We start from the raw sequence: 18,613 nt of genomic DNA, 5'->3' as shown, positions 1-18,613 counted from the left end.
AATAAGTCGTATATGGCAAGTAAATGAACGGCACTCACGATTTTCGAGCCGAAACGTGAATGGACAACGCAATCCAACTAAAATTGGCTTTATGCCGAGTTCGCCGATATTTAAACTGCAACCTAACACTTCTGGATCGCTAATTGATAAACTACTTCTCCATTAAACCTCGAAAAACGAACGAGAAATCTCCAGATTCTATTTGACCCAACCCAAAACTCAATAAAAGCACAGAAATACGAAGAAATTAATATATTTTATTTATTCAACTAGTATCAATAACGCAATAACATATTTCCAATAAATTTCATAAAACTTTCTGCAAAATTTTTTAACCTGCATTAATTGATTGATGTATAAATCGTCACTATTGTGCTATCTTATGACAAGCGCCATTTATCGCATTCCGAAAAAAACGATTTTTAAAGTTTGAGATTGAATAGTTTGAACCTTATAAATGGTACAAACAATTCAAAGAATACAATTGATGCTTCAATCTATTCTGTATTATTTTTTCAAATATTTCAAAGATCGGTTGACTATGTTGCGAGTTTTTACTATAAATGTAAACAAAAGTCGCATAGGTGTATTGTTGACAAAATTTGTATGGCGTGTCATAACCGTGCATGGAAAATTTTCCATAGCAAAAAATTACCAATTATGAACTTTTCATATCTTTGGCTTCATTTGGTCTATAAACAATCGGATAGATGCATTTTGAAGGAAATGAGTCGGGGAATCTAGAAAAAATAGTTATTTTTGGCTACAGTGTTGCCAAATATGCTATATTTCCAGTTCAAAACTTATATTGCATTTTTCTCACAATTCGTGTATTTTTGTTTCTAAAATGATTATGCCACTGTTTCTCGGATAGTTTTACACATAAAAACATCTTATACATAAAGATAACTTGAGCCAATCACAGTCATTTGAAGCAAAAAATTAATATCGACGATCTACCAATATATAAAAGCAGTGTCAATCATTATTGGCCTATTCTTGCAAATATCCATGAACATAAAACATAAAACCATTCATTATAGGTATTAATTATGGAGAAACCAAACCGAAGGATACTGGAGAATCTCTGTCACTATTAGCAAAAGAACTTCTGTCAATCCTGGAATTCGGCATGTCCATTAATGACCACAACATATCTGTAACAATATGTGCATTTAATTTGTGATACACCGGCTCGGGTCTTCATAAAATGTGTGACAAATTTCAATGGAAAATTCGGTTGCCTTAAGTGCACAACCAAGAGGAAATATTCACATGAGTCACGAACTATGAAACTTTCCTGAAGTGTTTGCTGAATTACGAACTGATCAACTCGAAGTATTCATGTACCCGGAACATCAACGAACCATTTCACCTCTAACAGAACTTCCAATAAATATGATAGATGATGTCATTGTTGGGAATGCCTTACATTTATTGAAATTGGGAGTTATGCGCAAGCTCATGAATTCTTGGCGCACCGGTTCAATGACCAAACAGGCTAAATGGAGTGTTCAAGGAAAACAGCAAATCTCGGCATATTTAGTCGCCTTAAGATTCCCCGCAGAAATACATCGTCGTTTGCGTTCACTGTAACATATTTCTCTATGGAAGGGGTGGGAGTTTAGAATATTTTTAAACTACGTTGGGGCGGTGATTTTAAAAGTTTTCCTGCCAGCGAAATATTATGATCACTTTGTAACACTTTTCTGCACAGTTAGGATTTGTTCGGTTGAATCATACAGAGAAGAGATCTTCTATGGATCAGAGTTCGTAACAAGTAATATACACAATCTATGTCATTTAACAGACGAAGTAGATAAATTTGGAACACTGATATCACTTTCCGCCTATCCTTTTGAGAATTGCTTACATTCGATAAAGAAACTTATTAAAGCAGGGCCGAATCCACTAGTACAAATAGCTAAACGAGTGCTGGAAGCGGAAAGGAATGAAGGCACTTCAAATATCATAAGCTGTTCAAACAAATTATCAATTATCAACGTAGTTAATAATGAAAAAAATATGTAAACTCACGCTACCTGAATTTTTTTTTGAACAACAAGTCTACTAATGGATGGTTTCTCACAAATGACTTAAAAATTGTAGAAATGACAGGAATCTACGAGAAGAATGGCGAAGTTCTGATCAAAGATCAACATTTGATAAAAAAAAAGAATGATTTGTTCTCGAAACCAATAAAATCATCTTTTCTTCAAGGATTAGTGACTTTCCACCGTTTCTTCATTCTCACCGTTCCGGTCATTCTTTCTCTGTCTGTCTTCCAGTGGACACGTTCATAAAAAAATCCTTAATAAAGGAAAAAACAAAGACTCACGTCCAAACAAGGAATATATAAAATTCCATCAACGGTTGGATTTGTCGTTAGCTTTGCCGATAGGTTTTGAGGGCAGACATCAACAACCCCTCCATAGCTCTTTCACTGCCAACTGTCTGGTGGCGACTGAGTTAGGAAATGGGGCAAACAGTGATAATAAATATCTCAAGCCTTGAGCGCAGTCCACTGGACCTAAAAATAGATAACGAGAGAGATTTGGCCCGATCGGCGAGAGGGAGAGGTGACGATCTGCTAATAGTAGACATTGGGGGTCGATGGGTCAATTAGGAGGTATTGGAGGCTGCAGCGGTGATCGCAAAAACTGTTGGGAACATGTGATGGCATCATCATAGTTCCTCGATGGCGGAGTGGTTAACGCACCCAACTAGAGACTGGGAGATCGCAAGTTCGATTCCTGCTTGAGGACATATCTTCTCTCAGTGTTTCCAATAAAGGTGAATTTTTACCGTTTCTTCATTCTCACCGTTCCGGTCATTCTTTCTTTGTCTGTTTTCCAGTGGACACGTTCATAAAAAAAAATCTGATTACGGCTTAAAAGCTAACTGTCAAAATTCTCTTTGAAAGGAAATTCCGGACAAACCGTTACTGGCTAAAAACAGTTCATAGCAGTTAAGGAAAGAGAAAACTTTTCTCTTTTGTTTACCACCAACGTCTGTGATTGGCGAGTAACGGTTTGTCCGGAATTTCGTTACAAAGAGAATTTTGACAGTTGGCTTTTAAGCCGTAATCATATGTTTGTCGAGAGATGATGCAAGATTTCCATATTCCTCCGTATCCTTGCCATCCGAGCATGAAACATCAGGCACGCTGCTGTCTGTGTCATCAGTACCCACGGTGTCATCATTTTGCGTTTTTCGCTTTGCTACACGCTTCTTTCGACATGATGACTTTCGCAGCATTTTGTTGGTAGACCGTGATTTAGCATGCCTGTACAGACGTGTCTTGCAAAACTTTTCCAATTGCTGTCTCGTGTACGATGGGTCGCCAATTTGGATGATACTTAGAAGAATCTGTAAGACGTTCACAAATTCACGAAAACCACGCTCGGATGTTTCACCTCTATTTACGCCTGTCCAAGTAAAACGGTCCCAAAAGTGCCTTGTGAATAAACAATCTGTGACGATGTAGAACGCGTTATCTCCTTTTTTAATGTACGAATTAGGCACAATAATTTTCGAGAAATATTCCATCTGTAAAACATAAAATCCCAATTTAGAGAGAGGGAGTTGAAACACGATCATTTCCTATACATCCATTCTAGTACTCACATTTTTTTTCGTACAGTATCATCTGACAAATTCGTATTCCAATTAACCAGATGCTCCTCTGTGTCGATTGGCGAGTGCTGTTCAACAATTCTAGAGAAAATTTTCAATAGGACGTAAGTAACATTGAGAGCCTCTCTTTGTTTACTTTCTCTTTCGTTTATTACGACGTCATTATAACACTTTGTACTAATTTTTCAGTGCATATCGCAAGCCGACGGTTTTTACTACAATATTATGCAAAGAGTAGAGTAGTAAATGTTGAAATGGTCGAGTAATGAACAGAAGAGAAAGACCTCAAAGAGAATCTCTCATTGTTACTTACGTCCTATTGAAAATTTTCTCTAGAATTGTTTCGTCCCGGGTTTCACTTTTAGTAAGCACTCCACTCAAAGCAGTAATATGAACAAAATTGGCCGCAAGACTTTTATCCACAGCTGATGCCACCGCACGGTCAATAATTTTTTTCATGTTCATCAAGATAGTTTTGAATCGTATACCTATTCCTTTCGACAGCCTCAACTATATTTTTTCGAACCATTGCATCTAAGTCGGTAATTGTGACATCGGCCTGTGCTGTGTCATTTCCTAAAATAAATTTTTCACACTAAAATCATCTGACAATATTCAATGAAACAAAATCCTATCATAAATAGCATTGTATGTAACCTAAGACAATATATACTGGCAGCTTTTTTTTCCCATACGCATATATGTGTGCATCTATAAATCCGTCTTCCTGTGACCTGATTTGTTGTGTTCGTGCAAACAATTGTGGGCTGTTCTGTGGTGATGTTATCAATGACGGAACACATGCAAACGATTCGGTCAGTGATTGTGCAGGTTCAACGAGATTCGATGTCGGGGAACTTACCATTGATACCAACTGATTTTGGGAAAGGTTTGATTCTACCGAAGGCGGAAGATTAAACTTTGAAAAAATCTGATGACGTGCCTTCTGCTTGTATCCCAAGGCTACCCATTTTTTGCTTCTTATTCACGATAGCTGAAAGTTTGACTTGATTAAAAATATACAATCTTACCAATATTATTAAATTACCTTCGCAAAGCTTATTGTAGTCATGTTGCTTTTCCATTGATTTTAATTTTCTGACTGATTTTAGCTGTTGTTTCTTGCCCTCGAAATCCGAAACATCTTTTTTGCTAGTTCCTCCACAGAAGCTTCCGCCGTTTGGAAGCTACGGAATTTTCTAGTAACGATCACCGGTATGGCTTTCGTTATACCATGGAAAACGGTCCCTTCTTTCCGCATTTTGTCGTTGCTCAGCGATTTCGGCCACATCAGGCAACCTTTTCGTATCCAGCTCATGGGAACCAACAGAATCTGAAGCCTGCCATTTTCCATGAATTGTGTTACTCCGTACATCTGTAATATATTATTAATAGTGTTGTGTCGATAAAGGAGGAAAATTTCATTTAAAACTTACTTTTAGTTATTTTCTCAATCCAATCAAGCACAAATGTTTGTTTACTTTCTCGTGCATATGCGTTCGCCGGCAGAAAAATCCGCTGTTGCCAGATATATTTTATGGTAAATTATAAACAATCAGATATTTCTTTTCACAAAACATGTTTAAAACAGAAATCAAAGTAATGTTTTTTGATTATCAAACAAAATTAAATCGAATGAATGACAACAATTAAAATGCACTAATAATTTGCGGTGTCAGTTATTATTAAAAAAACAATCGTCATGAATTAAAGTTTATATGGTAACAATGTCTCAATAATTATTTTCGATACTGAGTTATATAAATGACCGGTTAGAAATTCAATTTATGTCAAACCTAATCCGCATATATTTCCCAATAAAATCATTTAGCGAGATATCACGCATTGAATTCTAAGCAATGTGGGAGCATCATATTTGAATTCGATTATGGTATTTTGAAATCGTAACCACAAAAAGAAGAGATCGTAACCACAAAAAGAAAAGAATATTTTGAAATCGTAACCACAAAGGCGAATATTACCACTCATCAACGGTGTACATATAGACCAATGCATAACGGTTACGCTGCGGGTACAGATATCTCAGGTCGAGACTGGAAGCAAAAGGTAACTTAAATTTAAAATTATATGTTCAGATAACAACGACTTCAACTATGAAATATTATCAGTCTTAACAAATTAAGCAAAAATTATACAGATTTATTTATTTTGAATATATAGGGAGAACTGCTCACTCGTTTGCATTTTTAAGCAAAATGCAACCCGTATTCGTTATAGGATACTTAGCTTATTTTAGCCATAAAGTTGTATAAGCTTCCCAATATAACTACAGCTAATCATATACAAGTTCAAAAGAAAAACCTGAAGGATTGTATAAATATTTTGATGAAATTAATCCACTTTTGTTCACATAGAAGGAATATATGCATTCTATACAATCATTTTGCATCGTAAAACATATGATTAATTGGTTTGTAATCGGTAAAAGTGAATCAAAATGTTGGTTGGGAACTCAGTTTACCCCAAAATGGCGCTTGTCATAAGATACCACAACAGCGACGAAATATGTATATCACATCGCCTTGAATTCAAGATTATAGACAGAATTAGGGTTCGTCGTGGTGCGGATGTGGGCGGTAAATGGATTGTCCGCACCGCAACCACAAAAAAATAATAAAACCGCACCGCTTACCGCAACCGCACTTTATTTACCGCACCGCGGTAAATAAAAAATTGTGTAGAAAAAATGTTTATTTGTATAACAATATACAATAAAATGTAATTCTTATTTACACGAAATTTAACTTTAAGAGACTCCTCAGATTATGATGTCAATGAAAAAAATCAAATTGTGCATTTTCTATTAATAAAATTCCGTACATTTTAAGGCAAACATTATACATTCAAAACGTTTTACTGCAGTAATAGGAAAACTTTTATTTTAGCAACCTTTCAGTTAATTAAAAAAATTTGAATAAAAATGTAATAAGAAATGAAGTTGCATATTTTTTTTTAATTTTCATATTTTCAATGTTTTTGATATATGAAAATGAAATGGACATTCCGCATTTACGTAGTAGAAACCACCTTTCATTCTTAAAGGAATTTCACCAAAAAAAAATTTAAAGTCGAAATACCAGTACTTCTATATAGTAGCGCATATATTCCAATACAGTGAAATAAAAACATATTGTATTTCATCAATAAGTACGACGCCATATATGACGAAAAAATTGCTTTATACATTAGATCTAATCAGGAGTCCGGTCTCAACCGGCACAGAATTATTGAACATTAGAAAAACTGCAAAAAATGGTGATGGTGGCAGCACTGCCGAATCTCTCGGAAGTGATTTTGCGTTCCTCCCATAGTTTACAAAATTTTGCAGTGAAATATAGTATATTTAATAGGAAATCGAAGTTAATCGCTCGGTAGGTCGTTTCTCCTGTTGCGTTATGTGTTGGTAGGCAAAAATATCGTTGGAATAGTGTAATTTGACGTAGTGATTTTATCGTCACATCACAATTATTTTACTATGTATGTGCGCGACTCGAGCGAGCTACCAAAAAAATGTTCCCACTTAGCATCGACAGCGCCATCTGAACTTGACTAGTTGATGCAACGATTTCACTGATTCCCAGTTAAACTCATTCCGGAACCGGTTCGGATATCTGAAAGGAGTCAGTACCCGGTCAAAAAATGCGGACGAAGATCGTCAGGCCATTTGAATGGTTTGACGTTTGAATCAACTCGCCTGTGCTAATTGCCCCTAGGAACAAATGCTGTTTGCGAATGCGATTTAAAGGTAATTTCAATACTTAGACGACAAATTTTCTGGCGGCTGCAATGGACTTGGTTGTTTTTGCATTTTTCAAACATGGCGGTTAGTGTTATCCACATTATTCATATTATTTATCTTATTAATTCAATAATTTTTTTTATTGTTTTAATCATGTTGTTTGTTTCATTTGTTTAATCATTTTATTAAATTGTAAGTTTTTCCCAGTTCATATATTGTTCAGTTTCTTCATTTTATTAATTCGGTTTAGTCAGTTCTTTTAGTTATTGGATGACAGTTAGCTTGAAACAATTTAGTTTACTCTCTTAATTTCATAACTTTTTTAATATTGTCTGATTTTCATTTGAGCTAATTTGATTTGTTTTATTAATTTGATTTATATGAATCATTCTATCCATTTTATGAATAACTTTTTTTTGCTTCATAATTGTTTTGATTTTTGGTTTGTTTTGTTATTGTTTTTTAATTTATTCTGTTTATTATACGTGTTATACGTGCAAGACTCGAGGCTGTGCTTGTCTCACATATAGTTGCTTGCCAGCTTTGCGTGCGTTTGGCAATTTAATGAATAATACAACAGTTATATGTATGAGAGGTGTCTCATCCCACTGATGGGTGGATTAAATCGGTTTTATGTATACATGTGTGTATATATGTGTATGTGTTTATGTGTTTATATAAATGTTCAAAAAATGGTTGCATTATACACGGGATTGTTTTGTGGTGTACACATATAATCTATTAATGTGAAAAACTGATACTTCTGGATAGAAGTCAGATCTTCCTCCAATTACAGCTCCTTGGAGATCTCCAATGGAACAACTTACACAAGTCCAACAGGCAGTGACACCAGACTAGGAGAAACGGAAGCGCTGAGGAAAACACGGAGTCCATCGGTTCTTTTTTATTATTTCCCCTTTTCTTTCTTAAATAAGCAGGAATTCAAGAAATGTGGATGAGAGTCAAAGGGGACATAAATGGGAGATAGAAATGAAGGTAGAAAACTGCAAAAACTGGTAAGTTTTCTAGTACACATGTGTTATGTTATATATACAAATTGAACCAATATACTAAATACGCGTCGATTTCCTGCTTAAATGGAATCGAAAGTCTTACTGTAATGTTACAATCCAATTGATACAAACATTACAGTAAGGCGGGGCTAGTTGATGGAACGATGACCTCGGAACATGTCTGGCACTGTACACGAAATGGGTCACCGGAAAGTCAATTGAGCTAACACCTTCTTAAATCCGTGAACCAAGTTATTTGCATGAATGTTTAAATACATGCAAACATCTTTTTTCTGTAAATCACTACCAGCTAGTGGGAGATAGGAAGGTTAACACACACACACACACACACACACACACACATTAGAAAAACTGCAAAAAATGTATGATTTGTAGCATACAGCAGAAATGTTATTAAAAATAGGCGGTTTTATGGACAACATATCCCAAAACTATAACGTCCGTATTTTGCAAGAAACGGATGTATTCTCATTTTTAATGCTAAGATTGCTCCTTTTAAAAATGTATGAACTGTAATTTTCTTAACGCTAGTTCGAAAGTTTTAGCATTTAATGTATTTTCCTTTAATATTCTCCCAAAGAGCCAACGGTAAAAACTTCAATTAAAGTGGACGGGAGTCAAACTATGTGGTCTTTGGCATCTGAGCTAACTTTCACACTTGTCACAATATGGAGGGAGGCTTTGAGAATTACAAGAAAAATCAATACCCTTCGACTAACTTTACTTAAAAAAAGCTACAAAATAGACTTAACTGAAAAATATTAGGACTTAATTTGGTACGCGAAAAAAAGTTATGTGGCATACTCTTTGAAAAAGAGTCCAATAAAATTGACTGCAGAAAAATTCAGATGGAATTTACACAGCAATCAAAGAAGATAGAAATACGATATTGAAGATCGAATGATAGAATAATCAGCCTAATTTGGACCCCTCCTTATTTTGGACGCTTTTCATACATTTGTCTCCTTTACTACCAATTACTCCGAATTCGTTTGGTTTGATGAAGATTATTATATTCTTTGGGTTGTGTTTAAGTTCCAGCATAATTAGTTCATCTCTAATTCCTTTAAATTAATCAAAATTCACAATTGAAAAATTGATATCGAAAACGATTCATAATTCCACGATTTCCAACAGGTATCGGGAGAAGTGATGCACTTTTAAATTGGATTTAAGAGTACAAAAAAACTCGATCGTTCTGACAGAAGGGTTTTCCTAACAGTACCATTGCTAAGCATTTGCTAAGGAAATAAATGTAGTTGCGTTTTTTCAAATGGTTAAAGTTCTAGTTTGAATCCACTTTTTAATGCAAACGTGAGACTTTATTAATTATTTTTTTTGCGGTGCGGTTGCGGTAAAACCGCGCGGTAAAAGCTCTTTCCCGCACCGCTTCTGCGGGAAAATGTGTCTTACCGCACCGCAGATTTTGCGGTGCGGGTGCGGTAAATACCGCGCGGTTGCGGTATTTACCGCAACCGCGACGAACCCTGGACAGAATAAATGCCTACCACGCCTACTTGCTGTGCATTCTTTCATTGTCGTTCGATTATGCGACAAAGGCTGCAACAAGCATGTTAGACGTTAGTCCATGCAAGGTGGTGACAACGCATGCTCGTTCCTTTGTTCTAAATTCGTACGCGACTACGTTCTGGCGTGGAATATCCCTAATCCCTAATTTTCTTTAAGTTACCTAATTTTCCTTAAGTTACCGAAGTGTTTAAGTTAAACAACCAACACTATTTTTTCTGATCACACTATCACCAATAATCGCACCAAACTTCGGATATATCATCAGTGCGCATCTTTAGAATCATTTCACAGCCAATCAACACAACTGTATGCCAAAACTTTACGCTCCAAATATACAGTTTCCGTAAGGTGACAGAATATCAAGAATAATCCCTTAATTAAAATCAAATTTCATCCTTTCGCCATAGGCAGCAGCGCGACCGACGCTGAAATATGCTAGGGGATTAGCATCTTTCTTAGTTTTTCAAGACGTGCACTTCGCTGTGCACTGTCGAAAGTTATCCGGTGCTTGGTACTGATGCGAATGGCAAAGTTCTTCTTCTCTTTAAGCCCACACAGTAGAGCCTCTCTAACTTGACTCAGTTATACAGATATGCTAACCAGCAAGAATTTGTAATTGCAGCTGGCGTGCTGCACGCAGGAGAACTTGAGAGCATTTTTGATTATGGGGGTGATCAGCGGTCCATTACGTGAGCAAAAAAAAATACTGTTTCATACGCATAACACGTATTGGTTCCTAATTTCAAAAGTCACCCTTCCAGAGATCGTATTTTGAAACAGTATTTTGTTATGCAAAATGTACTCCTTTAATGGAAAACATGGTTTCAATCAATCAATTCGTGCATAAGAGCACAACACCTAGCTTAGAAAAGTTTGGATTTAGCGTTTAACTCGCCCCAAGTGAGGGCTAGTTACTGACGAGATAATATGAAATACCAAATCCAACTTCTCTAAGTTGAGTGTTGTACCCTTTACCTTAAAAATTTAAAATATTTGGCATTAAAATCATTTGATTTATCATTTACAAGCCCGTTCCAAGCTGTACAGCAGTCAAATTTGTTACTTAATTTGCAGCGTCACGTTTGATGTTATGTAGATCCCGTATCAAGTCAAACCCTTACATGGCCAAATTTCTAAAAATGCACAAATGAAAAATAAAAAAAATTCACGTCTCTAAAAATGAATTTATAGCAATAGTCCATGTTCCAACATTGTTCGCCTACAATATACAAAGAGTTTAACAAAACCGGGTACTGCATCCATATAATTAAAAAAAAGCATCCAAAGCAACATAATTTAACATACTTCGACACATAATTTCGTTCGTCATTCCAGCTTGAACGAGCGAAATTCTCTCCAAAAACATGAACCCTATATTCTGCTTCTTTTTCATGAGCTTTTCCTAAGATATTAAGCAACACTGCACGCTCTAATTAAATCTCGTTCGCCGTCGTTGATCATCGCAACACAAATTAATCTACAAACAACCCGAAGCCGCTATTGATTCCAGCAATCTCCATTCTCTGCACCCGAGCGCACTGACTATGCTACGGCACTGGTGCATGTAATCGATACAGTATCATCACCTACACCCTCGAAACATAACCACCCCTCCCCCTTTTCTCCCCAATTATCCGCCCATTCCTCAGTCAACACTTCAGTTGACAAATACCTAATGCAAGCAACATACAACTAAACAACCACCTGTGTTCTTCGTTTCCTTCTTTCAGAATCATCACTCGGATTACGTAATGTCCGCGTTACGGTACCAACGGCGATCCGGAAGGGCGAGGCAGCACACCTGTACTGCAACTACGAGATGGAAGACAAGGAACGACTCTACTCAATCAAGTGGTACAAAGGGAAGCGGGAGTTCTACCGATACACGCCCCAGGAGCAACCGTCGATGAAGGTGTTCAACACTGTCAGTGGGGTCGAAGTGGAGGTGAGTGCAGTTTGGTGGGTGCTATTCAATATTAACATCGAAGCGGGAGTAAATGGGTCGAATTGTTTCCAGATCCTTTATGTAATCATTCATATTTGCTGCAGTGCATTTCAAGTGGCTCTTTGTGGGCTGCCAGGATTACTACTACACAGAGCGGTTATACTGAGCTAGGGTAAGAGTGTACAATACGTCTCACTTTTAATCCTAATTATCTGAAACATACCAATGACTGACAACAGTATCATTACATGAATTTTAACGTACTATGTTAGTTTGGCATTTTTAATGTGATACAAAACAACAGTATAAGAAAAAGTTCATAAGTGTCACATTCATGTAAGTTTCACTATTTTTCTATAAGCATTTGGAAAGAGTCGGATTTGGCAGACTTTTATTTCGACTTATTTAAATATTAATGTTTCTATCTTAGTTTTTCAAATGGTTTGAAATTATGTGCCCGTGTGAAATTATTCATGTTTTTACAGTGCAGCTCATTACTTCCCAAAACGCCCCACGTGCCCAACGTTTGAATAAAGCTATTTTTGCTTAAGGGGGGCACATTCGACCCGTTTACCCTGCATACATACGTTTGGTTAGCTTTAAAGTCCACTTCGTAATGATATCTCTTTTGCATTAATGGACGAACTAATTGTTGTTTGCAGTGTGAAGCAGTTTTGGAATGCTTATTAGGGTGGCACGCACTGGCGGCTCCATGGAGGGCACAGGGGGCTCGTTCCCCTCTATTCGACAAGAAGCTGTTTTGGTAAAAAAGATATTTGCATTTTCTTTCTTCAACATGCTAATATTTTTGAAGTGATCAACAAGGGGATCAGTTTGTTTTGTCCTTTGGAACACTTCTTTAATCAAGTAAAACACAATTAATTAAATTTCGTAACAAAAGTAAATTCTAATTTTTGTTAGTAACAAGCAAAGTACAGTTTCTTCTAGGGTTATGCTACCGGTAACGAAAATCCAGGAATCCCGACGGGTTCATTGTTGTCCATCTATAGGACGCCGTGTCCTGTCTCGTGCGCGTCACGTTTATATAGAATATAGCCTAGAGGGAAAACTTTACGAGAATTAAAATGCCATCACCTCCAGAAATCTATTCGATGATAACTGAAGCTAACTGACACACACATCAGTAGAATGACGCAGTAAAGGGTGAACACGCAATTATTGCGACACCGAAAATGTCATGCCAATTTTCTTATAATGTTTAAAATCAAACCAAAATTTTAGGGTAGTTTTATACATATATTTACTTCAAAAATCAAAAGAAAAGTTAATCGACGGAGCCTTAAGTGTAAAAGTTTGGAGCCTTGAGTGGACAGTTTGGCGGATTCATGTCCTTTGGAACAAAATGGACAGAATTGGCCTCATACCACTCCAGGACACTTTTAGAATAGCGGCATGATGCCAAATCTGGCCAAAATGGCGGAGCTTCGTCGTGCTGCTGCAAGAACGGCAAAAGGCGCTTCTCGAGGCACTCAGATTTGTAGATCTCGCCATTTACTGTGCCCTTTGTCACGAAAGGCTCACTCCTCAGCCCGCAAGAGCAGATGGCCTGCTAAATGAGATATTTGGAGGCGAACTTCGACATTTTCTTCTTCTTAAATTTGTCGTCCACTTAGAACTTGCTCTTGCCGGTGATAAACTCCAACCCCGGAATTTGCTTAAAATCGGCTTTTATATACGTTTCGTCGTCCATCACACAGCAGCCATATTTTGTCAGCATCTTCTCGTAGAGCTTCCGTGCCCGAGTTTTAGCCGTCGATTGTTGCCGCTCATCGCGGTTTGAGAAGTTCTGTACCTTTCTTCCAGCTCCTTTGCCGTGGTTCAACGTCAACCGCTCCTGGAACCGCTTCAACACTCTGGAGACGGTTGAATCATTCAACATTTTTCCCAACTGCCGGTACGATAGGTCAGGAAATTCCAGGTGTTTGGAAAGAATTTGTTCTCTCGACTCGCGTATGTTCACCTCCATTTTCGTTGAATCGAAAAACACGACTTCGAGTTTGACAGCATGTAAACAATACACATCAATGAAAAAGTGTGCAAAATTTGGTTGATTTTTACCCAATGGTAAAAAAGTTATGCCCTGTTGAATGTGTCGCAATAATTTCGTGTTCGCCCTTTATAGAGAAACACAATAGTTATACTGGACGTAAAAGACGCCTTCAACAGTGCTAGTTGGGCTACAATCGCTGATTCGTTCAACAGACTGAGACTTCCCGAGTTCCTCTGTAGGATTCTAAGGAGCTATTTTCAGAACCGACAACTCATCTACGAAACTGCCGCTAAAAATAAGTATAACCGTGACAGCGGGCGTTCGACAGTGTTCCATACTCGGCCCAACTCTTTGGAATGCTATGTATGACGGAGTACTGACGCTGAACCTCCCCAGGGGCATGAAGACGTGATGCTCATAGTGATCGGCGAATCACTAGAGGAAGTAGAAATGCTCTCAACGGAGGCGATAGATGTTGTGGAAGACTGGATGCACGAGAAGAAGCTGGCGCCTCACCACAAAACTGAGATGGTTTTGATAAGCAACCGAAAGGCAGTGCAGCAGGTGAGAATTTCGTTCGGAAAGTGTATCATTAACTCAAAGCGGGAAGTTAGACAACTGAGAGTAATGGTAGACGATCGGCTACGCTTTAATATCCATATCGACCACGCTTGCGGGGGGGGGGGCGTAAAAATGATCTCGACAATATCTCGGAACACTTGTCGGCTCAACAACACATTTATGCTGATGGCCATACGGGTGGCTAGCGCGTGTCGAACTTTCTCGTCAGAGCCAGTCTACGTGATAGCTGAAACGATTCCCTTAAACCTTCTACTCGAAGAAGATAACGAGTGTTGTAGGGATCGAGGCACGAGAGGAGTCCGTTAACAAACCCGAGCCGACACCTTGAGCAAGTGGCAATATTTGTGGGATAACGCTGTAAACAGTGGATTGACTCATCGACTGCCTGTCGGTTTGGGTGAACAGAGAACACGGAGAAGTGAACATCAACATTCCACAGTTATTGTCCGAGCATGGCTTTTTTAAAAAGTATCTGAATAGGTTCGGTCACGCGAGATGACCGTTCTGCATCGCGTGCGGAGATGTGGAGTAAACATCTGAGCATATGATCTTCTAATGCCCGTGAATCGAGCACGAAATGAGAACCATTGTCGGTGAGGACGTTAACATGAACAATATTGTCCAAAGAATGTGCGCGGACAAACGAAAATTGGACGCGATGAACAGAAAAGTTCATCAGACCATGTCAGCGTTGCAACGAAGGTGGCGAGATGAGCAACGACCAGCAACGTAGCAATACACGGTTTTAAGTCGTCGAGGCACCGATAAACCGGAAGTTGCACTCCAACCGGAATCGCTGGACCCACCTTGGCACTCGACTAGTGCAATCGGAGTAGCCGAGATCCTTCCCAGGGGCAATCGGAGTAGGCGAGATCCTTCCCAGGTGCAATCGGAGTAGGCGAGGATCCTTCCCCCGGAATCGAAGGACTGACCTCGGCACCTAACCGACCAGCATCGTGATGACGGTTACGAGTGAACTTTCGACGTCGGGAAATTTCTACGTTGGAGTAGACTACACACGCCAGGCTACGCCGGGGACGAGTGGATCGTGAAGTAGCACTGGCAAATAGCCGTAAGGGCGCCTGTGAACTGGAAATCAACCCTTCACCCGGAATCAAAGGATCGACCTCGGCATCTTCGTCGGAGTAGGTAAGATACACCGTGGGGGACTGTTCCGAGTATTCCGTAGCGACTCGCTAGCTTGAATCGTCGGTGCACCAGTAAACCGGACGCAATCCTCCACCCGGAATCGCCGGACAGACCTCGGCTTTCTACCGGACTACATCGAAGCAAGAATAATGCGTGCGTCAACGGTTGCGGGGGATATTCTTTCGTCCAGAAACTCTTCACCGAGGTAGGCTAGCTCCACCGTCGGGGACTATGCTAAGTAGCACCGAACGCAATAAATCACCAGTATAGGGTCGTCGGGGCATCAGTGAACCAGCAGCCAACCTAAAACCGGAATCGGTGGATCGGTCACGGCATCCAACAGGTCAACGCAGCGAGGAGCGTATGTCGAATAACATACCGTGCAGAACTGATATGGCGGTTATGAGACCAGCGTACTAGCCCGACCAGACCTGGAATCAAGTGAAGTGCATGAATGCAGCCTCCTCCCCAAGGTAGCCATTTCAAATGGAATCCAGGGGATCAGCCAAATGTCGGACTCCTTGTTGGAGGTTAGATGAGTAGGGCTTAGAGTTATCTTTTCTGTTTACTGTCTCTCACTCTGGCACACGATGGATGAAATTACTCGAAATGGAAGACTAAGTGCTGGGTTGGCGTAAAAGCTTTACCACCAAGTAAAAAAAACACACACACAATAGAACCCCACTGACAACCATTGAAGCATGTCCTTGAAGTTATGACAGCTGGCTAGATAATCTAGCTCGTAATTGGGCCATCATGGGACTGCTGATACTGATTTTCTTGCCACAGGAACAGTTTCCTTGCCAAACCATTTGTTGCTAAAACAAACTTTATTCTGCTAGAAATCGTGAGCAGAAGCATTGTAAAATTTGAGCCCCTGCATTAATTTGAAATTGGTTTTCGCATAAGTTCCATCGTCGATCACGACACATCCATCAAATTTCGTCAGCACCTGGCCGTACAGCTAACGGACCCGGGTTCTGACCGGTTTATGTTGTTTGGGGCTACTGTTAAGTTGTTTATTTTCTCGGTGACATTTGTAGCCCTCTCAAAGATGGATTCACCACATAGTTCAATGTTCAGTTTTTTCGCCTTAATGGCATAGATTTTTAACGAATAAACCAAACATCAATTGTCCTAAGTGACTTCCTTGTGTGAAACCTATAGTCATTTCAACTGAGATTGAGCCTGAGCTACCAGCCCTTCAAAGGCTGTGTTAAGATATTGAATTTCAATCAATGTCAACGAGTGGGAAATAACGCTTCTCAACAGGCTGGTTGAATGTGGTTGAATCACCACTTGTACTTACACTCGTGCTAGTCGGTCCCTGGTTGGTTTTACGGAAATCTGCTTTTCGTGAACCGAGGGATTCGTCTGAATCAGTGCATTGCAAAGGATGCCAATTTAAAGGATGACTTCGGCCGAATAGACATCAATTGACTGTCACATTGCTCTATCCCGGGCAATGAAAAGGCCGACTCATTAGCAAAGGTGGGCGCATTAAATGGTGACATATACGAAAGACCAATCTGCTTCAACGAATTTTTTAGTATTTGTCGTCAGAGGACGCTCAACAGTTGGCAAACCTCGTGGAGCAATGGGGAACTTGGACGATGGCTACATTCGATTATCCCAAAGGTATCAACGAAGCCTTGGTTCGGGGGGATGGATGTGGGTCGGGATTTTATTCGCGTAATGTCCCGACTTATGTCCAATCACTACACCGTGGATGCGCATTTGCGGCGTATTGGGCTTGCGGAGAGTAGTCTGTGCGCTTGTGACGAGGGCTATCACGACATCGAACACGTTGTCTGGGTATGCGCCGGGTATTGTGACGCCAGGTCTCAGTTAAAGGAATCCCTTCGGGCCCGAAGTAGACCACCCAATGTACCAGTCCGAGATATGCTGGCAACTCGTGATTTCCCCTATATGTCCCTTATTTATACCTTCATAAAAACGATAAATATCCCAATTTAGCCCCTCTCTTTTATTTCTCGTTTTTAGAGTTTCCTCCCGCCTTGTGGAACCGATCAGCTCCAGAGTGCCACTATGTAACCGCCGTCGCCCTTACCACTACGGCTGCATAGAAGGAAACTGAAGCGAGAGCGACTCGAGGTCCGATGACTTTTGAAGGATTCCCCGCGGGTCCGAAGAATACCATCCGCCAATCCGGTACTCGACGACTTACTAGACTGAGCGGCAAATTTGTTTCGCTGAGCCCCCAACCCCCCCCCCCCCCCGTTCGAGCGAAAATTGCAAGTTTTGCTCTTCTTTCTCTGTCTCTCCCCTGTCCTTGATACAACTGCTGCTACACTGATGCGGAAATAAGCCACCCTCTGAATATCTTGACCAAGCATAAGTTTTAGTTAAAAAATTCAAATTAGTATTCTCTATTCCTAGTTTTAAGATAGCTATAATTTTTACTCTTTATTGAAACTCTTGTCCTCCATCTTGTAAATAGAATTGAATCCCTAGTTTTAAGATTTCTGTGAAGTTTCTCATAAATATTTGATCCCCCTTTTGTGTACTAAACTATATTGTTAGTTTTAAGATAACCGTAAAATATTTCGTAAAATACTATTACTCCCCCTCTTGTATATCAAAGTGAATCCCTTGTTTTAAATTTTTTCATAAAAAAATCTTTTGGCCCTCTCTTGTATATTGAATCTTATTTCTAGTCTTAAGATAGCTGTAAACTTTCTTTTCCTTTGTAAAAAAAATATTTCAACATTGTAACCTCCTAGTTTTAAGATGTCCAAAATGTAAAAACAAAGGAATTTGGCACCGCCAAGCTAACGCATTTGTGCCTATCAAATAAACGAAATGAATAAAAAAAAATCAATTGACTGTCAGGACTTTATTTGTTTGAAAAAAATGGTAACTAGATCTTCGTATTTCTTCTCAGTTGCTAAATCAGTCACACTAGGAAGCAATATGGGTACATTACTGTAGACGCTGTTATTAGA

General features: G+C 39.1%; 1 protein-coding gene across 5 annotated transcripts in view; it reads left to right on the top strand.

The window, feature by feature from the left end:
* The window catches only part of LOC131681821 (uncharacterized), a 576,008-nt gene that overhangs the window by 406,361 nt on the left and 151,034 nt on the right, over positions 1-18,613 (top strand). For all 5 annotated transcript variants that reach the window (XM_058962877.1, XM_058962876.1, XM_058962875.1 and 2 more), the window contains one exon: positions 11,691-11,905. In XM_058962877.1, coding sequence (XP_058818860.1) covers positions 11,691-11,905 — 215 coding nt within the window. The remainder of the gene's footprint in view (positions 1-11,690; positions 11,906-18,613) is intronic.

Source organism: Topomyia yanbarensis, chromosome 2 (genome assembly GCF_030247195.1).
Source record: "Topomyia yanbarensis strain Yona2022 chromosome 2, ASM3024719v1, whole genome shotgun sequence".
Classification (NCBI taxonomy): Eukaryota; Metazoa; Arthropoda; class Insecta; order Diptera; family Culicidae; genus Topomyia; species Topomyia yanbarensis.
This window is presented reverse-complemented; position numbering and strand designations above follow the sequence as displayed.